We start from the raw sequence: 27516 nt of genomic DNA on the forward strand, positions 1-27516 counted from the left end.
AAACCCAATCGCTGCACTGTGAGAGGGAATGACAGAGAGGGGGGAAATTCACATTTGGACAGGACAGTCAAATCGAACCCCATTTCGACATGTTGACACACTTTCATTCGGACAAACACTGACAGCCCCCCTCTGACCCTCCTCATGTAATAAAAGAAAAAAGTTTGAGTGCAACAAAGAGAAAGAGGAGTGAAAAAAGGGAGAGGGAGAGGAGGAGGGGGTTTGGTGGATGAGTTGCGAGCGCATGTGACACTGAAAGTGAGAATGAAAGAGAAAACAGCGAGCGGTCAGCAAACGAGTCTGACAGTCAGAGAGCCAATCTACAGAATCATTAGCAGGGGCTTATCAAGTTGGCCAGTCGGAGTGGCTGAGAAAGTGTAGCGAAGGCTGGTGTACACACATTAACCCCGTGCCACCACATGAGAGAGGAGGGAGCCATGCATGTTTTAATTAGTGCTACTGGGGAGGGTGAGCCCGGGGCCCGGCGGCTACAAGCGGTGCTGCCACGTAGCCCTGGGGCCATCACAGGGGCCGTGGTGACACACTCCCCAGGCCTTGTTAAGCAGCCAATTAACAAAGCCAGGCCCCGGTCGCGTCCACAGCTCCTGACCTGTTCTGATGACTGCCGGAGTGACTGAGTGTATGTGTGCGCAGAGAGGCGGGGTGGACGGGGTTATTAGAGTTGATACGCAGGTAATTAAAAGGTGGGAAGTTTCTAATTTACTGTCACGGACGACGTTTGGGTAGTTTGGACGTCGTCCAACTGGACCGGCGGCCTGAATTTTCTTTTCCCCTGGCTGAAATATTACAAGCATGAATTTTAAATTGCACTTTCAGTCACTATATCATCGTTTTATTAACTGGAATGTCAGGAAATGGTTTATCCCAACTTGTTTTCCCTTTAATCACATCCATTTGTTTCTTATGGAGTAAATAATAAACTGAACTAACCATTTATACTGTCGTAAGCTGCATCTTGTGTAATAGAGATGTCATTGTACACTCTTAGAAATAAAGGTGCTAACCAGAACCATATAGGGTTCTTCACCTTGTCCCAGTATGAGAAACCTTTTTTGGTTTTACAGGGTCTACTTGGAACCCTATCAGAGCCTGTTACTTAGAGCCCAATATAAAGGGTAATAGTTAGAACCATCTGTGAAAGGTTCCACTAACAGGCATTTTCCACCAGCATGGAACTGGCCCCGTTCCGGTTCGAGCACCTAAATGAACTGGTTCCAGACTTGATCCTTGATTATAATGGTTCCACTCAAAACCTGGTGGAAATGCAGGTTGGTTCACTAGATGGTTGGTTTGCAAAGTCCAAAGAATCTTCAAGGGAACTAGTTCAAGAACCAGAGCTATTTTGATGGAAAAGGGCAGCTACCTAGAACCCTATGTTAAGGGTTCTTCTTAGAACCATCTGTGAAATGTTGCACCCAGAATGGTTCAACAGACAACCCTTCTATGGGGCAATGGTTCCACCCAAAACCCTCTTCAAGGGTTCTATCCAGAACCTTTTCACCTGGCCATTTTCCTCCAAATTAGGTCTGGTTCTTGAACTGGCTCTGTTAAAGACTCTTGATGCCATTTAGCAAACGAACCCCACGGTTCCACCAGTTTTTACCAGAACCACTGTGATCAAGAATGCATCAATGGAGGTCAAAGGCAATGAACAATGCTCACTTGAAAAACCTGAGAATGAACTTTTCAAGTATTGAACTTTTATCTTTGGTTGGAATGTTCAGAACGGTTCAGAATTAGGTGCATAAACTGAAACAAAACTGGTTACATGTTGGTGGAAAAGGCCTACCAACATGTTATCCCAAGAACTTTTTAATTTTCTGAGGGTTTCATCTAGAATCCCACCCAGGGGGATCTAAAAATAGCCTTTTTTCCCTTAAGGTTATTAGGTATTCACCTATAACCCTCTTGTTTTCCTGAGGGTTTTGCAAAGAACCACATTTTATTCTACAGATGAGGCAAAAAAAACTAATGAGTCCTATATATTGTTTATGGTGTTCATCCATTGTTTTAACAATCTATGTTATTACTGTTCTTATGTTATGTCGAGTTGGAGCCATAAACTGTAAATAAGTTTAAAGTTCGGAAAGGTTGCCTACAATCTGAAGGACGCGAGACCTTCACAGTAAGTTAATCAGCTGTTTATAACTGTCAGTTGTCTGTCAATGCAAAGTCAAGTGTGTTTTTCTCAAAACAAAACTCACTGCTCTGAAAATACACTGGAGTTTGAGTTCAGTGGCTGAATGTCTCTCTGCCTGCCAAACTCCATTAACATATTGCTTAATTTAACTCTTTTAACCATCTACTCCTTCTAAAAGAGTATTAATGATTTCTTACGACTCATAAACAGACACTTACACATTCTGCGATAATTCGGCATTAATTTTAACTCTCAAAAGGAGAACATACTTCCTTCTGACATGTCATGGTTATTTTATTTCACATTTCTCCTTTAAACTGACTTGTAACAATGACGGACAAGTACTTTCTTCAATAAATTGTTCTGCATTGGCAAAATGTTCTGGGTAAAAACTCCACCCTTCAGGAAGAACCCCTTAGCAACCCTTATTTCTAAAAGTGTAAGGTTTAATGTGCTCTACTCCAACTTAAGATTTTATAATATTCAACAATGACAAGTATTAAAGCAAAAGTAGCATTAGAGATTTAATTGACTTCCTACCTACCTGCTACCAATATAAACAAAGACAGTTGTATTCCTCAGTGCTCTGGCTTAATAATGTGATATATTAGTAGGCGGATTAATGTATATAAAACGTGATGACAAATAAACGAACGCAGCATATTGTTGCAATGAATAAAGACCCACCCACACTTCTTCTCTCTGCTGCTGTCTGGATAAACAAGCTGCCTTTTTCCTTGAAATGTTTTTGACCGACTGATAGCCTTCACATGGAAGTGATCAGAGATGCAAAAAGGGAGGGAGACAAAGCAGAAACACAAAACATGCAAACGTGAAATTTAAAAAAAAAAAAAAAAAACATGGGCGAATAAATAAATCTCATTCCTGCCTCCAATGTGTAGCCTGGTCCTTGACAGAGCCTTTCAAGTGAAACAACCTTGGTGTAGCCCACCGATGTCAGTAATGAGGGGGTTGATTTTGTTCTGAATAGAGCGCCTGCTTTTAGAATCAAGAAAAACTACGGGTCAGTTTTGCCGTTATCTCTCGTCTGTGTCACACGTTGTGCACAGTGTACCGCCGCAGTTCGAACTGAAATTATTCATGAACCAATTAGTCGTAGCGGTACAGCTTGAAGCAAATATAATTGGGCAGCAATTATGGATCGGATCCTTCTTTGCTAGACCTTGCTGCAAGAGAGGTCTGGTTTGCGAGGCTAGAACTTTCTGTCATTCCTCTCCAAATGTGAGCATGAGTATCGGCTGTAGGCTCTCCTCGCTGCATACAGTGAGAGGGGGATGTGTTCAGAGGAAAAGGCGTGCAACACTGATGGCAATTATTTTCTGAGTAACAGGCAGAAAATATTGGAATAGACAATAAATAAAAGACATAAAGTAAAGCATACTAGCCCGCTGACAAATCCGTGAACAAATGCAGCTCTGTGTGTTTTAGTGGGCACAGCATGGCACTAACACATTCAGAGTTATGGTTCAAGTCTCATTAGGGCCGCCTATGCTAAACTGTAAGTACACATGGGACTGCAAGCTGCATATGTTGTCCCATTTCCCCGAGATCGAGATAACATATAGACCATGTGGAGATATAATTCCACGCTGGCTTATTTTGCCGCTAATGAATGCTTGAACAGAGATAACGCTGCACGCTCTCTTGCCATATTGAGTGGTATTAAAGTTGTATATAAATAAAATGTCGGGTCAGAGACATTACTTAATGAAGGGCACGGTTGCTGAGGCTCTGTAGGACTCCACTTTCCTTACTCGGATTCTGACACTTGAATGGAGAAGTGACGCAACGCGAGGAAAGATCAGAAGCGAAGTTTCTGGCTGTGGCTGTGCTACGAGCACCGGTCTGTGTCTGTCTCATTGCGGTGTATTACAAATTGGGTCTCATTTTTTCACGGTTTGGGCCATCATTTCTATCAGTTACTATATTCACCTTGTTAATAGACAGGAGGGAGACAGGACGGCGGTTTTGCAAGATGGTCCAAATCTCCTTGTTTGGAGGTAAAACCAAAAATGTCTGTAAAAATCCCTCATTGCCCGGGACAGATTAGGGCTGTGTCACATGACCAAACTCTCATATTATGATACAGGACACAGGATAAAGGTCACAGCATATTTTCTGTATATTCAATTAATAAAAAGTTTATATAACATAGTTAATATAGAATATATAGGATGATATGTGTCAAATAAAACAACGTTTATTTAAAGCCCAAACAACTTATGGTGGTGCAGATAAGTTGGCTTTCTTTAATGATTTAGCCACTACAATAAAGTTTTTTTCACTATTTCCTTCCTTTTTACTGTTATTTTTTCCTACATTTTATATTTCCCAGCTTGCCTTCCTGTTTATCACTGTTTTCAGTTGTATTATGATTACTTTTGAGCAGTAAACGAATGTCTTCCTGACTATTTTTAGATATAATATAGACTTCATCCCACTGCTGTTATTATCGTCATTAGTAGTTTTATTGGTGTTGAGTCGTTGTTTATTGGTTATTGTAGTTTTTTGTTGTTATGTCTCCTTTTGCTTCAGATAATTGTTTCACCTTATGATGTACTGTTTACTTGTCTGGATCCGAGAAAGAAAAGTTGCTACATAGGACGTGGCGAACTTAACAATTAATTTAAAAAATAAATTAACTGATAACGAAAGTAATCTGTCATTTGATGTCCGACCAAATTGAATCGCTCCTTTATTATTGTTTGCACTTCTATAGTATCGCAAACCATTTCATGTTTCTCACTTAAATGACTTTTATTGTTTGTGTTCTTTCCTCTGTTCTGTCTGCGTATCGTTTGTCTTTAATGATCTTATCAGTCTTCTGAGAACTTTCTAACACTGTTGAGAAATAAACGGTTCCTACATTTTACAGGCTTTTCCAGATTTCTCTGTAGATTTTTGTTATTCTCATTTGGAATCTTTAGCCAACCAGGTTTTATATTTGTGAAACCAGCCCTCGGAAAACTTACTTATGCAGAACATAAATATTTTTCCACACTTTCTTGTCTTATTTCAATATTAGGGCTGCAACCAATGACTTTTTTCATTGTCTACTAATCTGTTGATGATTTTTTAAAATTAATTAATCCTGTCAAAATCTTGCCATGTCTGTGTGCTCCACATGTTTGGCCCTATTTTTCAAGCTGTCTAATGATTATTTTCATTATATCAATCTGTTGATCATTTTCTTCATAAAATGGTGAAAACTGTCGATAGGGGTCTCTAAATGTCTAAGATGACGTCCTCAAATGTCTTGTTTTTTTTTCCACAACTCAAAGATATTTAGTTTACTGTCAGAGAGAAATAAAGAAACCAGAAAATATTACATTTTAAGAATCTGAAATGAGAGAATTTGGACATTTTTTTCATAATAAATTAATAAAAATGATAAATTGATTATCAAAATAGTTGGCGATTTCTTTAATAATTGATTTGATTAATCACTGAAGCTCTAATCCAGACCTGGACTTTACTAGAATTAAATTCCATACTTTTCTACACTGCATAGGAACCCTGGATAATACGGTTCCATTGTTATGTAAATGTCAAACGATGTGTGCATGTACAGTAGATCTGTGAACATCTGATTGTGTTGTTTGCACGCACGTGTTCGACCATGAGTGTGTACTGCAGCATGCGTGCACGTGTTGGTGTTTGTGCACGCACACAGAGTTGACGGGTGTTTACCTGACAGACGTCGGAGCGGATGCCAGTCTTCCAGAAGCCCTGGCTGCTGAGCTCCACTGTCACCTCACGGCGCATGGTGTTCTTCTGACGGATCTTCTGAAGAGCTTCCTGCCAAACAACCAGCCAGTCAATTATTGATCCGCTCCAGCACAGCCTTCGGGGACAGCTCCCATCCTCAAAAAAAAAAAAAAAAAACACCCCGCCCTCGCCCCCACCTCCCCCTCCCCTCACCCTTGTTTCATTCCTACTCCTCCAACAGATAGGGCTGGCACATGCAATAAACTGAAACCTCCTCGGCGTGACACACATACAGTACAGCTGTGGACAGGAGCAACAGGGGAAGTGACAGCCCTGCTGGTCCCGGCTAATTGAGGCGCTGCAATGGGCCGGCATGGCTGTGGGCAGCGGTGGAGGTGGCAGTTGTGGTGGTACTGGGCGTAGGAGGGCTGATACGGAGGCTTCAGTCCCAGCCACTAAGAGCAGAGGCACCTGCCTGCCCATTAGGACCACCGCGTAAGAGCCTAGAGGTAGCTCCATCAGCAGCAGCAGGAGGAATCATTACAGACACACACACATACATAGCATCATGTCAGCCCTACAGCAAATAACTGGAAATTCAGTAGGGTGGTGGAGGTGGGGGAGGTGGGGGAGGTGGGTGAGCCTGAGACAAGAGGGTCCTACAAATAACAACCAAGATGGAAGATGTATTGACAGACTGCACCTCCTAAATGTGTGTGCGCACGAATGTGTTTCATTCAGCTGAGACGCTATCGACTCCGTCTGAGTTAGCCGTGATCTGCCTAAAATGGAACGCCAGGAATTTTTGACTCGCAGAGGAAATAAGAACAACAAAGGCATGAATAAATAATGCCATCCTACTTTGAACTGTGCATCAAAGTGAACACGCTCGCCCACACGCAGCACATGCACGCGCAACCACACACACAACTGAGTCTTTCCATGGACAGCCAGCCACTGTATATGGAAAGCAGTAATCACAGCCGAGTGCGAATGATATGTAAATACTTTATTATGCAGGGCTTTCTACAGGGTCAGGGAATGGACAAAAGTACAAAAAGTAAATAATTAGGATGGGGAGGTAGGGAGACCAACTTTTTGCTGGTCAAACACACAAGTCACAGTGCATTTGACTTTTATCCTCACATCCTTCTGCTGAGAGGAGTGTTTGTGTTCTGGATCAGGTCGAGGTCAGACACCAAAGACGGCGTCTGAAACCCGCTGCCTGAGGAAGGCGAGCGCACATCTGTTGCATGCTTTGCTTGCTTGTGCTTTTGCGGTTCGCTCTCGTCACGTTGTTCACACCGTCTGCGCGATGTAAAGCTGGACGATTAGAGCAGCTGCAGTTGTAGGCGGTGCGGCGGGAGGTTTGTCAAAAGGACAAATCCTAATGTTTTTGGCAACCTCCCTAGCTTTCTTTCTTGGACCGTGTTTAGGCCAAAATGTTGCTTGTTGGGGAAAGAAGTCACTTATTACTACAGAGGTTGAATCTACTTCTTGTACTCTCAGACTCTAAAGTCGTCAGACCAGATGTCAGTTAAACATCTGGTCTCCTCCTGTCCCCATCTGCTCCCACGGCTCGTTTTGTTTCGGTGCGCTGTTTTTCTTTCTTCTGGCTCTGATGATATCCTGTCCTAATTTCCTGTAATTGGTCTGACAGTCCAAAATATCCCAAAAAATATTTTCTCACTGGAAACAAACCAAACCACGGTTCAGTTTGGTCTGAGACCACCTTCTTTTCTGGTCTGGACTGTGGTACGTGGGAGGTTTCACGCCTGTAATTTTGGTCCGGCTCAAACTGAAAAGTCTGAAAGTCCAAACCAAATGAAGCAGGTGTGAAAACCTAACTATAACAACCTTCATGAGATAACCCCATTGATGATGAAGCTCTACAGATAACAAACTATTTTTCTAAGCCTTGTCACCTTCATTTTACTCTCTGTGTGTTTGCCTGTGGGATCTTTTTGTCGATTTTTTGCTAAAACTTTTAGTAAGGAGTAAAATAAGTGACAATTCTGTCCAAAAATCAGTTTTAAATGCCAAAATCTTCAGATTGGAGCAGTTTATGCTGCAGCGGGACAATGATCCTTGTGAAGAAATCCCAGTCAGCACTGGAAAAGACTGAGAAAAATAGCGTTAAGTTCTTGTGCGGCCCAGCTGAAGCCCAGACTTGAGACCAACGGAAAATCTGTGGAATGAGTATAAGATAGCTTTTCAAAGATGCTCCTCATGCAGCTCTACTGAGCTCGGCCAAATCTGCAAGGAAGAATCAGAGCAAATCCCCAAATCCACATATGCCGAGCTGATAGAGAAGACTCAAAGCTGAATTCACTGCCAAAGTACTGACTCGGGCCTGAATACTTATTCAAATTAGAGATACGAGATAACAAAAGAACAAGCTTCTGTTTTTTTGTTTTTTTTTCAATACAGTGACAGAAATGTTTTATAACCTGCGTTCTCCTCGGTTATATTGTGCAGACTGTTCACCAGAAAACAATAAAACATTTCAAGAAGATTGTTTTTCAGTCTGTCAAGTCAAGTGTTTTGGCTGATCAACTCACACAAAATCCCTCTGGGCAACACACACTGACAGTCTGCATCAGAGTTATTATGGTTTTGTACTTTTCATTAGTTTTTTATTTTTATTTGCTTTTTAATTATCGTCTTCGGTTCAGTTTAGTTTCAGTTAGTTTCCAGAGTGGGTTTGCATGTTTCATTTTTATTGTTTAAAAAAGTTTATTTTTACGATCATTATTATTACTTTAACTTTTTATTAGTTTCAGTGTAGTTTTACTTTACTTATTGTTATTTTTAATTAAAGTGTGCAGGGTATTTGACAGGCACAAGAGTTATGAAGTTCAGAATACAATACAGATAAAACACTTTGTGAAGACCTCCCCGTCTTAATAAACAGATGCATCAGTTCTCCTCCTGCTTGTTGTGTTGACACATTGAATGAACTGACAACAACTAAAACTTCCTGCATGTTTTCATTGTTCTTTAGTCTTTTAAGTATACAAACACAATTCAGTTAGTTTTCATTTTTTTGTAAAGTCTGGCTTTTATTTTAATATGTTAACACACCTAGTTTGAGTTTTAGGCTACATCCACATTACTATGTTCCTGTTTTAACAGATTACAGATTATTTAACGGTAATAATCTCCATCCATACCAACACGTCTGAAAACGCATATCACATGACCATTCATGTACACGCACATACCAGTGTAAACAGGGAGCAGATACACAACAGGACAAAAATAATGAGACAGGGAAACGTGACTGCTCTTCACATCATCCTAATGCTATTTTTAGGCTACATTTAACTAAAGCTAGCAACTAAAATACAGTAGAAAACTTTTAAACGCTGGCTACTGACTCGGTTGACAATTTAAGGGGTAATCAAGGTACAGATTAAAAGTCAGATTAAGGTAATTTATGAACTAGACCTCCGGAGACATAAACTTTTAACAAAGCATTAAAAACCAAAAGTAAATATTGAGGCACAGGGAGTCTGTAAGGGTCACGGTGTGACAAATCACAAGATGACATGTCGTTACTTATCACCTAGTCAGGAAGTGCACGTAGCCATATGCATCGTTTCCACAAGTCTCCGTTTCAGCCTGTACAGGAGTTTTAAATCTGAAACAGGGCCAGTAGCACTTCCAAACATCTCAATTTTAGGTGCTGTAAAATGCCAAGGTTGTGTGGACTGTGTGTGCTGACTTGGCTTGACTCGGTTTGACTCGACACGTCAGCCCAACACAGCACTGCAGATTTGCATTTCCAGTACAACAGAGCTACCCACTTGAAGGTGTGTCTTATGACTGAAGACGAGCAGCTTAGCTCCAGTCGAACAGCTGCTTCAAATTTTATTTTACAATAAATGTCCCATTATATTGTGTTGTTGTATACTGTGAAGCAATAAAACCAGGAAATTGTCGGTTTTCATCTGCAGCAACTTGACACGACTTCTATATGGCTGAAAGCGAACATGACAGTAAAATCCAGCAGATACCCGAGAATAAAAACAGCAACATAGGAGTGAAACTAAACTTCAAAAAACGGACATTATCCTCTAAAGAACTGAGAGCTGAGCACACAGTCACTTTTAGAAACGTCTTTCTCTCTGCTCTCCTGCACACACACAAGTTGATTATCACAGCACTCGCTTGTTTGAGGGGGAGCGAGCGAGTCGTCATGGGTTGGCTGCGGTAGCCCGTTTAGAGGCGGGTCAAGGCCCCTTAGAATAGGTCCATCGTGGCTCGGTGCAGTTCAGCGCGATAAAAGTGGTGATGGAAATGCAAATCAACGCGGCGGATGAAAAGCCCCATCGGTGGAAACGTAGCAAAATGTATGCACTTCAAAACAAAAACTTAGTAGTGTGAATGTCACCTTGGTTAGCTATATAATAACACTGATGTGCATGTCCCTCAATGCCACACCATCTCCGCCCACACACACCACCCGCCGTGCTCTCGGCATGAGGTCGGGAGAAGGGCGCAGAGGCGTGTGAAGGCCGCTTCTAGCCGAGGCACACACCTTTGGTCTCCCCGGAGCTCTGTGCAGCCCAAACTGAGCACACAGGTATCAAACGAGCCAGCTGGAGAAGCACAGCGCTGCTGTGAACACCTCTGACGGGTGGTAGGAAATGCCTGAGAGAGGAACAGGCGTTTAGTCTTTCACTGAAAGACCATTTACACAGGAAGTCTGAGTGTTCCCTCGGGCATTAAATAAGCAGCGATGCCACACTGCCACAGCAGTGAAGAGACACTGACGTGGCCAATGCTCGTGGTGGAGCCTGATGGACCCGGTGTGTGAGTGTGCATGTGTTTGGGTTCACTAATTGCTCCGGTGCAGGTTGACAGTAGGATTGTCAGGGCCTGTTACCCAGAGAGCTTCGCCGAGCTACCTGGGAAACAAGCTAATTGAGCTCGGAGTTCTTGCTCATTATTGGTTCAGAGTGTATCAAACAGACCAAAGGAAGAGAGAGTGGATCTGTAGCACACTCCTTAGAGAGAGGAGAAGCTGCACAGAGACGTTACAGCAGTCCGTACAGGAGAGATACGGTGAGACAAAGCTACATGAGGCCACACACGGCACACCTGGACCCTGCGATTCCCTATGGCTACATGGTCATTACTACACCAAACCTAAACCTGTTCCATCCTCGCTCCCGAGTGGTGCTCTGACCTTCACACGCAAGTTACCGCCACTTTATTCTGAGCTGTAAATTCATCTAAATTATGCATTATTAAGTTGAATAAAAGACGGAGTGTTTGTACCTGAAGTAAAGACAAAAAGGAGAGTTTTCTGGCTTATAAGTTAAATGAGAATCGGAGATGTAGAAACATGCTGGAGGAAAAGGGTCTCGAGCGTGAGGAGAGGAAATAGTTGTGGATGGTGCAATCTGTGTGAGGCAAACAAGCTCCATATTCCTGCATTTAAACCAATTGCAAAATAAAATTTCTTTTATTTCCTCTAAGCTATTCAGTGAAGGTTTTGGTGAATAATGATGAGGAGTGGATGCTTGTAGATGACGTTTACGGGCAACTTCTTCCACTACACACAGCCAAAACTACTGTCTTTCAGAGGCTGTTGCAGTTTTAGCTAGAAGAAGCTAAATGATCACATGAAACTAGAAGACCTAAAGAATCCACTGGTGCAAACCGAGTCGTGTACAAAATCACAAATCTGTTATTGTTGCCTATTCTACTTGCACATATCTGCATACCGAGGGCGCTAAACAGTATTGGAATTACATAAATAGAGAATAACTGTAAAGTTGAGACTTGTAGATTCAATGAGCCCAGCTGTATTCATGTAAGATGATGTTAGTCCCCACTGAAGCCATTTCATTTTTGTGACACCATTGTATGAAACTATAAAACGACCTCTTGTGACCTCTACGATAATCACAGCCTCGTGAAACTTCACAACAACAAACTAGAAACCTTGAGCATTCAGACGGTGTACGGCTTTCCTGTACATATTGACAATAAGGAGGTCTCTCAGCATTTCCCAGAGCAGAAGTGCTCACCTTCTAATCCCAAACATTTATCAAAAAGTCAAATGTTTTGTTCCTCAAGGTCATGGTGTCGTAATGTGGGATTGTGGAGGGATTTATAACCAAATTCTTGTAATAAATGGTAATTTATGAGACATAATCTAAACATCCTCAGCCAGTGGGCTGCAGCTCTCTGGTGGGCCTCAGAGGCAGCAGTCCTGCCAAACTAGTATTCTACTTTTGGTAATTTACAAAGCTAGTGATTTTTACATCTAAATCTACTTATTCACATAAATAAAAACTGACAAGTGAAAATGCATCATTTCAATGACAGGTTACATATGAATTTGCCACTGTTAGCTAGCTAACATTACCTTGAATGCAGTGGCACAAAATGGATCCACGTTTGAAACAAAAAAGTGATGTGGGAGGCAACCCTGCGCCGGTAAAAGCTCCAAAGTGTGTGGTGAGAAAATATGACCCTGAGTAAATTAAATATGGATTGATAATGGCAGGCGGTGACGCTGAGCCGAAAGCGTGAATGAATGCGGTGAAATCTTCTTGCGGCCCAGTTTATTTTATTCGTCATTTATGTGGGAAGAGTGTATTTTTTTTAACAATCAGAGAGGGGCTTTTGATTACAAAAGGTTAACACTCCAAACAAAAAATTGAATACGCATCTAAAGAAAACAAGTTTTATAACAGATTTATGATGAGTAAAGTGCTCGACCGCATCTTAAATGAATCATCAGGTTCCCAGCTTTCAGATGATATACTGTTTGACCACTAAAGATCACCTGTCCCTCCTAAAAGACACAAAAGTGGATCTATGGCAGGAAGCAGGGAGTGAAAGAGGTTAAGTAAAACAGTTATTATACATTTTAAATACAGTTTTCACAATGAAATAAAGCAGATCTAGTCTTGTGTATATGATACTAATGCAAATATGAACATGTTTACAAGGTAAAGACCCTGGGTTCAATATTCAAATCTTCCTCTGTTGTGTGAAAGTGAGGCTGTTTTCTTAACAAGAATCAACAAAACCAGAAAATAATGTTGCCTTTGTAAGTTTTGCTGGTCTCACTTTTGTTTAGTGAAGCAGCATCCGTGTTACTTTCAGGCAATAACTCCGACTACCAGCGGCGAGTTGCAGATAAGCAGCATTTGAATCAGCGCGCACAGCAGGAATAATAGTAATGGTAATAGTTTTGTTTTGGAAATTAATGGCTTTGAATCTCTTATTTCTGCAGAGTGTGCAAAGTGCTCCAGCACAACCTTTAATATCTGGAGGAAATGAGCTTCCAAAATATTTAAATTGAAAACACGCCGCGGCGCATCCACATAACAAATACACCTGACAATGTTAAAATATGAGTGTGACAAAAGGGAAGCAGCGAATATCAAAGTGTGTTTGTTTTCCTTTCAACCCACCTCTCTCTGCGTCAGCTTCTGCTTGTCAATCTGCTTGACCTTGGGGCTGTTGGCCAGCAGGTGGCGTAGTTTCACATAGCTCTTCCACAGCTTCTGGTACCTGCCAAGAGTGAATAAGGAGGTGTGAGGCTGACAGGAGTCCATCTCCCCCCCTTCCTCCTCCTCCTCCTCCTCCTCACTCTCCCGCTGTGCAACAACACATCAATATTTCATCTGCAGCTTGCCTGATATTAAACATAATTTAACAGTTGCCTGCGGCCGTTATTGCATTAGCTGCTTGTGTGTGAGTGAGGGCAGTGGACACAGAAGATTCTCTGTTTCAGATGTCCACCGTTTGAACTGAGAGCAGCGGTTCTCACTCACACACACACAGACACACACACAGACACACACACACACAGACACAGACACACACAGACACACACAGACTGACAATTTACACTTATTTTTCTTTTCTGGTAAAAAGCCGAGCAGCTCTGACGCGTGGCTCCACAGATCTGAGAGATAAGGGTGCCAGCTAGAACCACGAGGGGGTTCTTGGGCTTGTCCCCATAGGAGAACCCTTCCTGGTAAGAACAGGATCCAGAGTCTTTCCACCCTCTAAGGATGCTAACAAGAACACATCCAAGGGGTTCTCCTGAAAAATCATTTTATATTCTAAGGGTCTGATCTAAAACCCAAACAGGAAGTTCAACTAAGAACCAATTTATATTCCAAGGTTTTTATCTAGAACCGTCCCAGGGGTTCTATCAAAAGCCTTTCTAAATTCCAAGGGTTTTGTCTAGAATGCACCCAGTGGTTCTACCGAAAACTCTTTTATATTCAAGAGTTTCATCTAGAACCCGCATTCTACCAAAAACCCTTTTATACTCTAAGGGCCTAATCTAGAACCTAAACAGGAAGTTCAACCAAGAACCATTTAATAATCCAGGGTTTTTATCTGGAACCCACCCAAAAGTTCTGAGAAAAAAAAACGTTTTACATTCCATGTTTATATCTAGAACCCTCCCAGAGGTTCTACCAAAGCCCATTAACATTTCGAGGATTTACCTAGAATACAATCAGAGGTTCTACACCAAATCTCTTTTATATTCCAAGGGTTTTAATCTAGAACACAAGCAGGGGATTCTACCAAGAACCCTTTTATGTTCAAAGTGTTTTATCTAGAACCAACCCAGGGTGGTTCTACCAAGAACTCTTTTATATTAAGGTACAAAAATCCCTTCTTCAAGGATTGCTGAAATCCTCGTCCTCCCAAGAAGCGTTCTTCGGATGAAAAGGGTTCTTAATGGAACCCTTTAAGAACCCCTTGAAGAACCCTTTCTTCAGAAAAGGATTGCACAGAAGCAAAGGGTTCTGTGTAGAACCCCGGCCCTTCAGGATGATCCCTTATTTCTCAGAGTCTATCTCACAACCTCCTTATTCTCTTTTCCTATAAAGCCCCATTGTCTTTGCTCTCATTTGCATGTGAAAAGAGGCAGGGAGTTATCGGCAAGGTGACATGTAGCCGCCATACTAACCACCTACCCCCCCACACCCCCACCTTCTCCTCCACCCTTCTCACTCTCTTTTCAATCAGACCTCTTGATTGATGCACTGAGGGCCGAGTGTGACCGTTCTGCTCCCATTCAGGAGACTTTCTCCTCATTTACCCAGAGTTATTCAATTATGATTGGTGGGATGGAGGGGTAAGGTGGCGGGGTTCGGGGGGATAGGGTGGTGCATTGACGGAGAGAAAGGCAGAGAGAGGAGGAGAGCAGGAGACAGGAGGGAGACGGAGGGAGGGTGGGGGGGTGTACTGTGGAATAGAAGAATTATAGAGCTTTAATAGTGGGGACTTCATTAGAGACTGAGACGAGGGAATGAGACGGCTTTACCGCCTCGATTATCAGCTCACCACCACCTCCGCACTGAAGCAGCCCGAGCGGACGGGAGACAGAGAGACGGAGACACACAGACACAGAGAGAGAGAGTCTATCCAGCCTGGGAGGCCCCCTCGTCCCCAATCCGCTCCAATGACCTTTCCACAGATCCGCCGTGTGCTCTCGGGGTAGCATCGCCGCGGCCCTCGCCACTCCCTGGCACATGCTTTCATTAGCATATGCTGCCTCTTTCCTTTTCTCGCCTGCTTCCTATCTCTGCAGCCCTTTTCAGACGTGGTATCTGCAGCCTCGCCGGCCTCATCTGTCGGTTAAAGTCGTGGCTTTTTTTTGGCATTCAAACGTGTATCTGTTACTTAAACGTTTTGTAATATCGCAGTTCAATTTACAGATAGAACTACTGTACTTGGCACGTGAGGCAGGCGAAGAAGAGCGATGAAAATGCTAATTACAAGCGAGATGTTTTAAAGCTTTTGTTGCAGCTGAATGCCTGATGCTCATCACCTGCTCCCAACCTTATTAAATGTCCTCAACAATGTCAATTATTAGACAGAATATTGAAGAATGCAACAATGACTGCCATTTTACGCAGCATTCAGCAGCCAAAGTACATACATTAAAATGGTAATGGACCACGTGAATTTACACCCGATGTGAATGAAGCACGTTGCGTCTACAGCAGACTTGCAGCATCCAGCAAACAGAGATTAGAGTTCTATTTTTGCTGCATGCTCACTGCACTGTCGTGGCCTCGTCACCATCATCACTGCAAATCTGATGTTGAAGGGTCGATCTCATGTTGAGATCGGCAGATCAATCTGTTAATATATCTAAGGATCAGCACAGTCACACACAAGTCAGAACAAAGTTTCTGTCGACAGACTCAACCCAGAGCATCTTGGGATTGCCTGCGGGTGGCTAACAACATGCTAACAACAACGGTTTTCAACACGGATAAACAGCTACAGAAGACAGTCAGGATTTATCGTGTCTACATGAAGACACTGCACTTCAAGGCTGGATTACAAAGCTTCTGACAGGTTGTAAAGGTACAATGCTAGCATTAGCAATAGTTTAACATTACCTTTTCCTGCTTAGCTTGCTTTGGCACTACGCCTCTGACTGTTTCAGCAGTTGAGAAACAACAGACAAGACTTTCCTCGGCCTTGAGAAGCTGCAGCGTTTATTAACGGACACACTGTAACCTGAACTGTACATTTACTGCCAGATTGACAAGACAGTGTTAAGTTTAAGCTCTCTCTCTCACTTCTCACTGCCATATACCATAAAGGAGCTCTACCACGCTAGTGACAGCACGCTTCAATAAAATCCAATAAAACATAAATATTAAGGCAGTTGCGGTGAACTGTCACTCCGCAGTAATATTTTGCTTGCTTGGAGAGGACAATACAAGGAGTTTACCTTGTCGCATGGATGTGGTTTGAGCATGAAAAGTCTTGCAAGGACCAGAAAATCTACTTTTGAGCTTTGAAAATCATGCCACAGACAGTCAGGGATTAATATTTTGTTTCATGCTTGACTTAAAATTTGCAAAAAAGGTTCTAAATAAAGAAGCAAAATAATCAAATGTGAGCAAACAATTTTAATTTGCCAAAATTCAATAAGTAATAAGCCTTTCCATGTGGTTATTTTATATATAACTGTTTATTCACTGTGTTTACAGAAAACCCTACAGTGTTTTTAAGAGCCCACCTGTGCATTGAATATCTCTTTCTGGTCATTTGACCGTCTTGCTGCTGGTGCCTTTACATTACCATCTATTCACAGGTATGGACTCAAGATGGAATGGAATCAAAAGGTGCCCTGCAGCATGAAGTGCTGAAGTTCAGACAGGTTCAAATTTATGTAAATGTCCTCGGGAGAGACAACCTGATGACATCATCATCGTGTTAAGTTTTCTCTCCTCGTGAATCACTGGCACATGGTTGTTTTCTACTCAGACGTGTGAGGAAAATGGAGGACAAATTTCTACAATATAACTTTAACAAGCTACCACAGCTTAAAAAAGAGAAATGATACATGGGAACGCAGCACTCAGGAAATACTTCACTGTGTCAAGAAAAAAAGAAAAAGACGCCCCAATCAGAACTGAGTATGCAAATTATGTGCTCAACTTCAGTCTCTGAGAGGCAGAAGAGATCCTGAGACTGCGAATCCACATGTGACAGCATTCAATTCAAACTTGAGCCAGATTGGAGTTGTTACGGGAATGTTACTCAGTCCGACCCTGTAAGATTTCCATCACGACTTTAACAGAAAAAGAGACTTATTCACAGAGAGCAGCGTGTTAAACTGACAGCACATTTATGTCTGAAAGAGGCTTCTGTCTCCTCCACTCTGAGGAATAAGGCTTCCAAAAGGATTCTTCCTGAAGGGCTGAGGTTCTACACAGAACTGTTTGCTTCTGAAGAACTTTTTTTGAAGAAAGTTTTCGTCAAGGGTTCTTTGCAAGACTAATGATTCCACTAAAAAAAACTTTAAATCCAAAGAAACCATTTTTAGAATAAATAGTTCTTCAAGTTGAACTCTTTCATTAAGAGTTTGTAAAGTGTTTTTTTCCAACCATAATAAAAAAGATTCTACTGAGAATCTTATACATACATATATATATATATATATATGTATATATATATATATATATATATATACATATATATATATATATATATACACAAGAGATAAAACCCTTGGAATTTAAAAATGTTCTCAATAGAACCCCTTGAGTGTGTTCTAGATAAAACCCTTTGAATATCAAAAGATTTTTAGTAGAACCCCCTTGGTGGGTTCTAGATAAAACCATTGGAACATAAAAAGGCTCTCAGTAGAACACTAAGTGTGTTCTAGATAAAATCCTTGGAAATTTAAATTGTTCTCCGTAGAACCTTCTTGACTGTGTTTTAGATAAAAGCCTTTGACTATAAAAAGGTCTCAGTAGAACCTCCTGTCTGGGTTCTTGCTGGCACCCTTAGAAGGTGGAAAGAACCTCCACGGAGGGTTCTGGGTGGAACCACTACACCAAAAACGAGTTCTCTGTAGAACCTCTCATAGGAGGTTCTGGACTGAACCTTTTCATAGACGACTCTGGGTATAACCCTCTCCCTTGGGTCCTAAGTGGAACTCTGTGAAAGGGTTCCAAGTAGAACCTTTATAAAGGGTTCTACCAGGAATCAAAAGGGGTCATCCTCTGGGGACAGGCCAAAGAACCCTTCACAGTTCTAGCTAGCGTCTTCATTTCTAAGAGTGCGGTCTCAGCCTCCTCTCTCGTCTCTTAAATTCCTCTGGATTTTGTTCTCACATCTAGTTCCAACATGCCGTTCGTGTCATGTTCTGTCCTCTCCCTGGATCCCTCCATCATGTTCCTCTCGCGTTCCATCCCGCTCTCTTTTCTTTACATTCCCTGACCTCTGACATGTCATCATTCTTGCCTCAGCGGCCGTGACGGGAGCTGGAGGAGCTCGAGGAGTGGCGGCCCCCCTGAACACAAACGCGTCCGGCGGGCAGCGTGAAAAGGGAAGGCGGCTAACACACAGGCTTCTTCAGTCTCCAGAGTTAATATATGCTGCTGCTGTGTCCAACGCTCCCCTCTCTGTGGCATTGCCGCCGCCGCAATCAACACCGACTCCTGCCCTCGCTACACGCATCATTAGCGGTGGTAGGAAATCCTTTCCACTGGTCTCTTACTACTCGTTTCTGCATCAGCTAATGATGTCCCAGTCCATCCATAAATTTGTCGTTGTCTGTCGCTTTGAGAAGTTTGACATGGCAGCAGGGTGCACGGGGATGAAAGAGCTCGGCGGACGGGCGGCTAAAACGTAGCGGCGGGGGAGAGGGGACATTAGTCGGAGGGAAGAAGCAAACTAGTTCTGCCTAAATGGATTTCCTAATGATCATCCTCTTGTTTGCGTCTTTATCACCGGCATTTTCTTCCCGCACCTCCTCCTGACTGTTGTGACTGTGTGAGGCCCCGTATTCGAGTTGAAACACAACTCCACAGGTTTAAATTTAGACTGAGAGCGAGTTGTGCGCCGACGTTCTGCCGTGGTTGTCGTCGAACGCCTCGGAGACCGCGGCTCAGATGATCTAATACACTGCTTTTGTTAATTATGCAGCAGCACAGTACAGTATTCCCTGCTGCAGCCCCGTGGTGTCTGTGTTTGGCATTACTATTCACGAGACATAAACCCGCGGCGGCTCCCACGGCGGAGGCACCCAGCGGAAACCTGGGACCCGTGACGACGCATGTGAAAATGTCACGCCACTCGTTTTCTCATCCTTCTCTGCTCCCCCCGTATTTTCATATCCACCCCCTCCTCCTCCTCTTTGACACACGCCGCTCTCGTCCTCCTCGACGCGCGACACGGAAGATTCTGCCGTCACAGTGTCCTGGGAGAGCGCCGGTGAATAAGGATCGAGGGAACGAGGGAGACGGTACACAGCAGGCGGGGTGGGGTGGTGTGGGGGGGGAAATACTCGGATGAGTGGTCGACATTTGTGCGTGTGCGTGTGAGCTTACTGAGGGTCTCCGGCGTAGCTGAGCTGAGCGGGCCGGATCCCGAAATGAACGATGATGGGGAAGGTGATGACGTCCGGGTTGAACTGCTCCCTGTCCAGTTGGTCGATTCGCACCGAGCTCGGTTTCTATGGAGACAAAGAGACAACACAGTGAGTCATGTTACAGTGTAAACAAGTTCAGACAATCTGACAAATAAAGATACTCACTAGAACCATAAAGGGTTCTTCAGCTTGTCTACATAGGACAAACCTTTGTTTCCTGGTAGAACCTTTTTTAAGGTTCCACTTGAACCCTTCATGTTCACCCAACATGAAGAGTGATACCAAAAAACAATCTGTGAAAAGGTTTACCCAGAACACCCTATGAGAGGTTCTACTCAGAGCCCTCAAAGGGTACTAAGAAGAACCCAGCCAAGGGGTTCTACTGAAAACCCTTTTATATTCCAAGAGTTTTATCTAAAAGCTTTTTATATTTTAAGGCTTTTCACCCGAACACAAACAGGGAGTTCTACCGAGAACCCTTTTATATCCAAGGGTTTTACCTAGAACACACACAAGATGTTCTAGCACAAACCATTTTATATTCCATGGCTTTCATCTAGAACCCTAGACCCTTTCTATATTTCAAGCGTTTTATCTAGAAACCACCAAGAGGGTTCTACCAAGAACCCTTTCATATTACAGTTCAAATAACCCTTAAAGAAAGAGTTCCACGAGGATTTCAAAAATCCTCTTTCTTCCAAGAAGGGTTCTTTGGATGAAGAGTTCTTAATGGAACCCTTAGTCTTACAAAGACTTTCTTCAGAAGCAAATGGTTCTTGGTAGAAGCCATTCATAAAGAACCCTTTTGGAACCCTTGTTTCTAAGAGCGTACAGCTACGAGGCAGCCATCATTCAATCATCTACGTCCAATATGTGAAATAACAAATAATCCAGGCCATAAGGGTCGTCTGTCACAGGAATGTAATGAGAGAGCGAGCTCGTAGCGTGCACACAACAATGATAAAGTGATGTCAGGGACGGCGAGCTAACTTCTGACACTCTTATCAGGGAGGAGATTGACAAGCAACATGTCCTCCGCTGACTCCCAAATCACAGTTAGCCTGTCAGGCATTTTGCGAGATCAGAGGAAGGAGCTGTAGCATAAGGCGTGATGAGCTGCACGGCAGATGGCTCGAGGCTCGGGCTCACCTTGACATTAGCCGCGCTCGCTCGTCACGGCCTGCATACAAACTTTGATTCCAGAGCCAAGAGGTCGCCAGGCAACTTTGATTTTGCCCTTAAAGCGACATAATCAGGTTTGATTGGCTTGATGGAAGCACTTGATGATTGGCCTGTTTACAATCCCCGACACAAATACACTGTAAATGCTAATTTATATATACGGCTTCTTTACCTAATGCACCGTAGCTGTTTCAGGGTTGATGACATTTGTGGCCTCGTTTGTCGACTGTGTCACTGTGTGAAATAATCACTCGAGCGTGGCGCGCTTGATTGGCATCGGACCCCTTCATTTGGAGTAATATGTGTGACCTTGACATATCACCATGGTTACGATTTTCACAAAACAAAAGCATGTACAGACTGGTCGACACATGTATGTCGAAAAGGACATTTCATTGATTATAGCGCAATAACTGTTGCATGTTTTTGAATTCTATACCTTCAAGACGATACTTTAATCACAAAATTTGAGGGTTATGTTTAATGAATCAACAGCAAATGAATCAAAGTATTTGGATAATCAGCCAGTCGTTTAAATCATTTATGAGAGATTTTTCTCTGTTTAATATTACCAGTTGAATATATCTCAGTTTGGACTACTGGTTGGACAAAACAAGTAATTTCAAGGTGTAAAACAACTTGTGATGGCGGATTTTCTGACATTTCTGTCCGACTAAGTGGGTTAAGTGAAGAAAATGATTAACAGATTAAACTACGAAGCATATATTGATTATTTTCAACCCAAGGTGATACACACAACACCTGGGAATGGCGGCAGCTTACATTAAACATTAAGGACGGGTTATAAATCCTGGTTTAACTTTAATGTTGCACCAAACTTTAAAATCAGCTTAAACTGAAGAACGATTAAATTTAAACTTCTCTTTCAACCTCTGTTGCTAGCATGCAAACAGTGTAAACTTCTGTTGACTTTTTAGCTAGCTGGCTAACTATGTAAAGTTTCAGCTAGCCAGCAAATAATGTTATGTTTTCGTATCTTTTTAAGTTGGTAACTAGCAAATAATACAACAGTTTCTTAACTTTTTAGTTAGCCACCACATAATATAATGTTAGGATACCTTTTTAGCAAGCTACCAAACACATTCAAATTTATATTCGGGTTAAAATGCTATTTAATTACATCAATAAACTTTTTAAATTGTGCAACAGAGCTCTGCTTAATTTTAAATCTGGATTTAGGCCTACTCATTTTTAACCTAGTTTTAAACCATGATTAGAACAAATCTTATATTATATTAATCTTTGTTGGTGCAACACAGTGACTGGTTTTAGGTTTGGGAGATAATGTTTAAGGCAATTCTGCTTGTTTCTTAACTTTCAAAGGGAATGAAATGATAATAAAATGATAATTTAAATGATAAACAATAAACTCTAAAACATCCAGAGAGTGACAAGGAGGATAACCATTACTGACCACCGTCTCCAGATGGTTCTATTTTCCCCCAAACAGGGTGAGTCTCTCTATATGACCTTTTTAATAGGCTTTATTTGAGTGGCAGAACAATCTTTAAGTTGAGCGTAGGGATGGAGGACTATTATACACCCACCTATCTGGAGGCTCTGACAGCAACAATTCAGTGCTGCCAGCAGGAGCGGTTGACTCAATAACTCACCCACGCCAAAGGTTACACAATCATATTCACTGTTCATATGCAACCTTTTAGCTAGCAATGACATCTTCACCTTTATCCAGACACAATTACTGTACATCCTTTAAAATATGGGCCAGACAAGAAGGTTAACCAACTTCATCGTGACATAAAAAGCTTCGGCCTGAGTGGTGGCGACGACAGCAAACGCCCTTGGGGATAATAGGTGAGGTTGCTCATGTCACAAGCTAACAGGAACAGCCTTATTCCTGCAGTGTCGGGGTTGGGGGCGACGACTGCCCTTGAAACGGCAGACAAGGCCACCTCCTGTCTTAACAGTGAAGCTGAGGTCTCACCATGCCCGGGTTGGTGACGATCATGCCCTTGCACTCCTCGGCGTATTTCTGCCACTCCAGCTCCTCCCACTGCAGCATGTCTGCAATCTCCTCCTCGGGGACCAGCGGCTTGCTGCTGCGCAGCAGGTAGAGCAGCACCTGATGCATGGACAGCACCTCCTTCCCACCATCTGAAACAATTAACGAACATAAATACACATCAGGAAATATGGAGGCCCACCTCAGCCAATGTCAAAAATAATGCCTCAGTATTTCACAGTAATGGCTTGTATTTCACAATAGTGACTTAGTGTCTCAAAATAATGACTTAACATCTTAAAATAATGTCTCAGTATCTTAAAATAACATTATTCTTTCAAAATAATAACATATATCATAAAAAAGGGGAAACTTTATCAAAATATTCACTTCTTTATCTCAAAATAAATACATAGTATCTCAAATTAATGGGAAACCCTCAAAATGTCTTAATATGTCAAAATAATGACTTTGTATCACAAAGTAATGGGAAACTTTCTCAAAATAGTGACATAGTATCATAAAATAACAACTTTGTATTTCAAGATATTGATTTAGTATCACAAAAAAACAAGTACTTATCTCAAAATAATGAGAAAGTCTAAATTATGACTAAGTCATTATGTTATAATACTTTGTGTTGAAAAATAGTGACTTTGTATCATAAAATAAGTCTGAATTTAATGACTTGTTATCATTATACAATGAGAAACTTTCTCAAAATTATAACTTTGTATATGAAATAATAACTTAGTACCACAAAATACTGACTTTGTATTGCAACAGTCATTATTTTGTGATACTATGTAATTTCTTGAGCGAGTCTCTTCTTGTAATGACCCACAGGATCATCTCTTTTTGAGAACATGAGCAGAATTTGGTCACCATATGAAATAAACGCACATGTGGACAGAAACATAATCACACCACCATGCCAAGGTTCACAGTTCACCGCGGATCTGCAGTTAATTGAAAAAAAATAAAAATAAAAATCTCTGTCTTTTGTAGCTACAGTTGGTGGAATTTAACAAGCTGTGACATTTTCCATCAGGGTGAATGTTTCTCAGAGCGTCTATACAACGTGTTCAAAAATCCTTGGCCCAAAATCAAGGCTGACGTCGAGAGAAAATCTTTGTTTCTGCACAAGCATCTCACCCCGCCTCACCTCTGCCAGGCTCGGAGTTTCTGAACCGGCGTTACACGCTGTGAAAATGTCCCTGTGCATCGCGATCGCATTGTTCAGGAAACGCACAGGTGAACAGAGGCACCGAGGCGAGGTTGGACGCCTTACAGGACGTGAAAGGACATAATGACACCGAGGAACATTCAAATCTTATTCAAATACTCGTTAACTTTTAAATGAATTGCCAAATATTAGAGCTGCAACAATTAATCAACTGTTCATTTTTTTGAGTCCTTTTGTAATTAAAAAAAATTCAAAATCCTCTTATCTTACCTCCTCAAATGTAAATATTTTCTGGTTTCTTTCATCCTCTTTGACAAATGTCCAAATTTTCACTCCAGCATCACATATATTAGATATTTTTGTTTATTTCTCATATACATTATAGTCATATAGCTCGTACAATAAGGCACACATATTGTAGCATACTTATTGAATATATTTAATTATACTAATCAGTAGCTTTGGGTAATTATTTAAGAATTCTTCTATTTCTTATTATATTTTTCTCTATTTATTCTTATTATTTCTAATAATTTCTCTATGCTTCTGTATACTTTTTATTCTTGAATGGGAGCATCTGTGGCCAACTTTGATCCCCGAAGGGATCAATAAAGTCAGATAACTACTCTTAACTGAATATGTCCACTTTCTGGACAAAATCTCTGTCTTTTTTGAATATGCTGACTGACATTTTACTCCATTTTCTGACATTTTATGGACCAGATGACTCACTTTATCGAGACGATAAAGGACAAATTGATCGACAATGCAAATAATCATCGGCTGCAGCCGTAAATCAGAGAGTCACGCACAGAGAAATACAGCGAGGCGCACGCACACAATCTGCCGGGTCAAACAGAGACGGTTTAATAGACACTCATGCAAAATTGATTGACCTCCATTTATGAGTGTTCACATGGACACGCTGCCCTCTCAGTCCTGGAAATGCATTAAGACAACAACAAATGCATGCCCACACACTCTGACTGCAACTTTCAAACACTGTAGCATCATAACACTCTCAGTGCAAGTCCCCGTCTCATCTCGCTCTCCGTCTCTTCACAGATCACACGAGGCATCGGACAGTTTTTTTCTGTGTGCATGTGTGTGTGTGCGCGCCTTTGTAAAAGAGGCAGATAAGTGTTTGTAGGGGACTAAATTGGGAGAGCTAGGAGAGAAATTGTTTTTTGATGGAAAGAAGGTAGGTGGCACGGCTGTCATAACAAACGCCGCGGCAGTATCGCGGTGCACCAGCACCATCATGTGTAGCAAAGATGAACACCACGCAGCCACACAGCAGCTCAGACACCAGAAGTCATTTTGCAGAGAGAAAACACCACAAATATGACCACCGGCATACGCACAAGTGTTTGGAGTAGACATTACTGGAGACATGCGGCTCCTTTTTTTCTGCTCTGAATCACGTTTCAACTTGAGAAACGTGTCACCGCCGACCAGCAGAGGGAGACAAACGGCACAGGAAAGAGGTTATTTGCAAGTTTGTTAAGGGTCTTACCGGGTAAGAATCGGACGAAACGGGGCATGAAATGGAACTGCTGGCATCCAGACGCCTCACTGTCGCTCTCAGGACCTGGAGGAAAGAGCAGAGAGGTTTTTACTGTTGTTAGTTCAGGTAGAGAACAACCTTTCATAATGAAGTCTAACAAGATTTTAGGTTTAAGTTTAAGATTAAGAGTGTAGAGTCACGCTTGAAATGATGTTGCTCGACAGTTTCAACACACTTATTAATCAAATCTCATCTGTGCCTGCAAAAGTGAAATAGATGTGAATGATTTTAAGTATGAGGTGCAGCGGATCACAAAACCCACAGATGAGATCATGTTCAGATCAGCCACTTCTCCCCGTCTGTAGTCACCACCATAGTAACAGTAAATACTGTATAATAATAATAATAATGATAATAATAATAATAATAATAATAATAATAATAATAATAATAATAACAATAATAATAACGGCTACAATAAACATCACAATCTTATGATCTATTTCTGTGATAAGCTTGTCCAGTTTCTCAACTGAAAACGCCCCAAATCACAGCTGGGTTTCACTCAATGGAGGTGAAAGTGACGGCCTGAAAATCAATCGTCACTCTTCCTTTTTTCTTTTTTTTTTAAAGACTCGATGTCCTCAGCGCTCCACAGTAAAACACAGGGTGCGCCTGTCTCATCTTCACTCTGCATCGAGACTGAGGGAGTTGGTGCTTTAAAAACGAACGGTGACAGTAAAAAAGTTGATTACACGTAGTACGCAGATCTCACACGATCTCGCCAACTGCGATCTGTTGCACCGCTACTTTGAAGTATATCATAGTTAAAAGTTAATTAGTCCTGCCTGAATAGAAAACACACATTTAAACTGCTCATTATTACCGTATTACAGTAGCTTGTTCTGTCATGCCCCCCTTGAGAAACTAAAAAAAAGTTCACGCTCCACACCCCCACAGTTTTTATTGATCACTAACAGTGATGGGGGAATACCAATAAAAGAGGATCCCGGTTGAATTTTACTGAAATAAATGTTGGCATGTTTGTTAATAAATCATATTCTCTCAACTTAGTTTCACTCCTTATTTTTCCCCGGGTCATCCACGCCTCTCTGGCAGCGGCTCTGAGCCCCACAGTTTGAGAACTGCTGCTTTATTATATTTGAATATTGGATGTGACTGTTACAAATTGTGCCATAAACACGGTACACTGAAAACGGTTATATTTCTATTGCAATTTATCACACTATCAGACTGCATTTCAAGCTTTTTCTAAAAACAATGAGAATGTAATGAATGACATAACCTCTCACAATGTTTGTATTATGTCACATAGGTTCTGTTTTCACCAAAACATGAATAGAAACACTAGTTACATATTATTTAGGTATTATTGGGTATAACAACCAGTTATAACCAGTTCTCAAATGGGAAGAAACAACCAAAATGCTGTAATCCAAGTCTCGTAAACCCCCGACACGCCAAGTTGACTTGAAAGACGTCATTACCGCCATCTTTTTTAGCCTGAATCTTCACTGTAGATCCTTAGCTTGGAGTCATGTTCACATGCACACCGTCTGAACTGAGAGTGTGTGGTGTGACGACGCACAAGTCAACGGCATGTCAGAGCTTTGTGGACTAAAAAACTAAACACAACCTTCAATCGGCATGAAGTTCAACAGAAAAACACTGAATTTTCATTCCATACCAGCATACATGGTGTAAATTCACCTGTTTATTCTTTATATTGTATATATTGTTCCTATTTTTAATATCTTTTCTTGTTTATATTGCTTGTTTACTTATGTGTGGGTTCTATTTTTATTTTGCACTCCACTTCGCTGCTGTAACGCTGCAAATTTCCCAGTTGTGG

At 41.7% G+C, this 27516-nt stretch overlaps 1 protein-coding gene across 1 annotated transcript in view; it reads right to left on the reverse strand.

Moving 5' to 3' along the window:
- Positions 1-27516, reverse strand: part of drosha (drosha ribonuclease III) — a 136380-nt gene that overhangs the window by 94812 nt on the left and 14052 nt on the right. The window contains exons 12-16 of the mRNA XM_084747144.1: positions 25653-25727; positions 22933-23102; positions 19744-19868; positions 13330-13429; positions 5873-5980 (exon numbers count right to left, since the gene is read on the reverse strand). Coding sequence (XP_084603270.1) covers positions 5873-5980; positions 13330-13429; positions 19744-19868; positions 22933-23102; positions 25653-25727 — 578 coding nt within the window. The remainder of the gene's footprint in view (positions 1-5872; positions 5981-13329; positions 13430-19743; positions 19869-22932; positions 23103-25652; positions 25728-27516) is intronic.

Source organism: Lutjanus erythropterus, chromosome 21, assembly GCF_056507025.1.
Source record: "Lutjanus erythropterus isolate fLutEry1 chromosome 21, fLutEry1.hap2, whole genome shotgun sequence".
In the NCBI taxonomy this organism is placed as follows: domain Eukaryota; kingdom Metazoa; phylum Chordata; class Actinopteri; order Lutjaniformes; family Lutjanidae; genus Lutjanus; species Lutjanus erythropterus.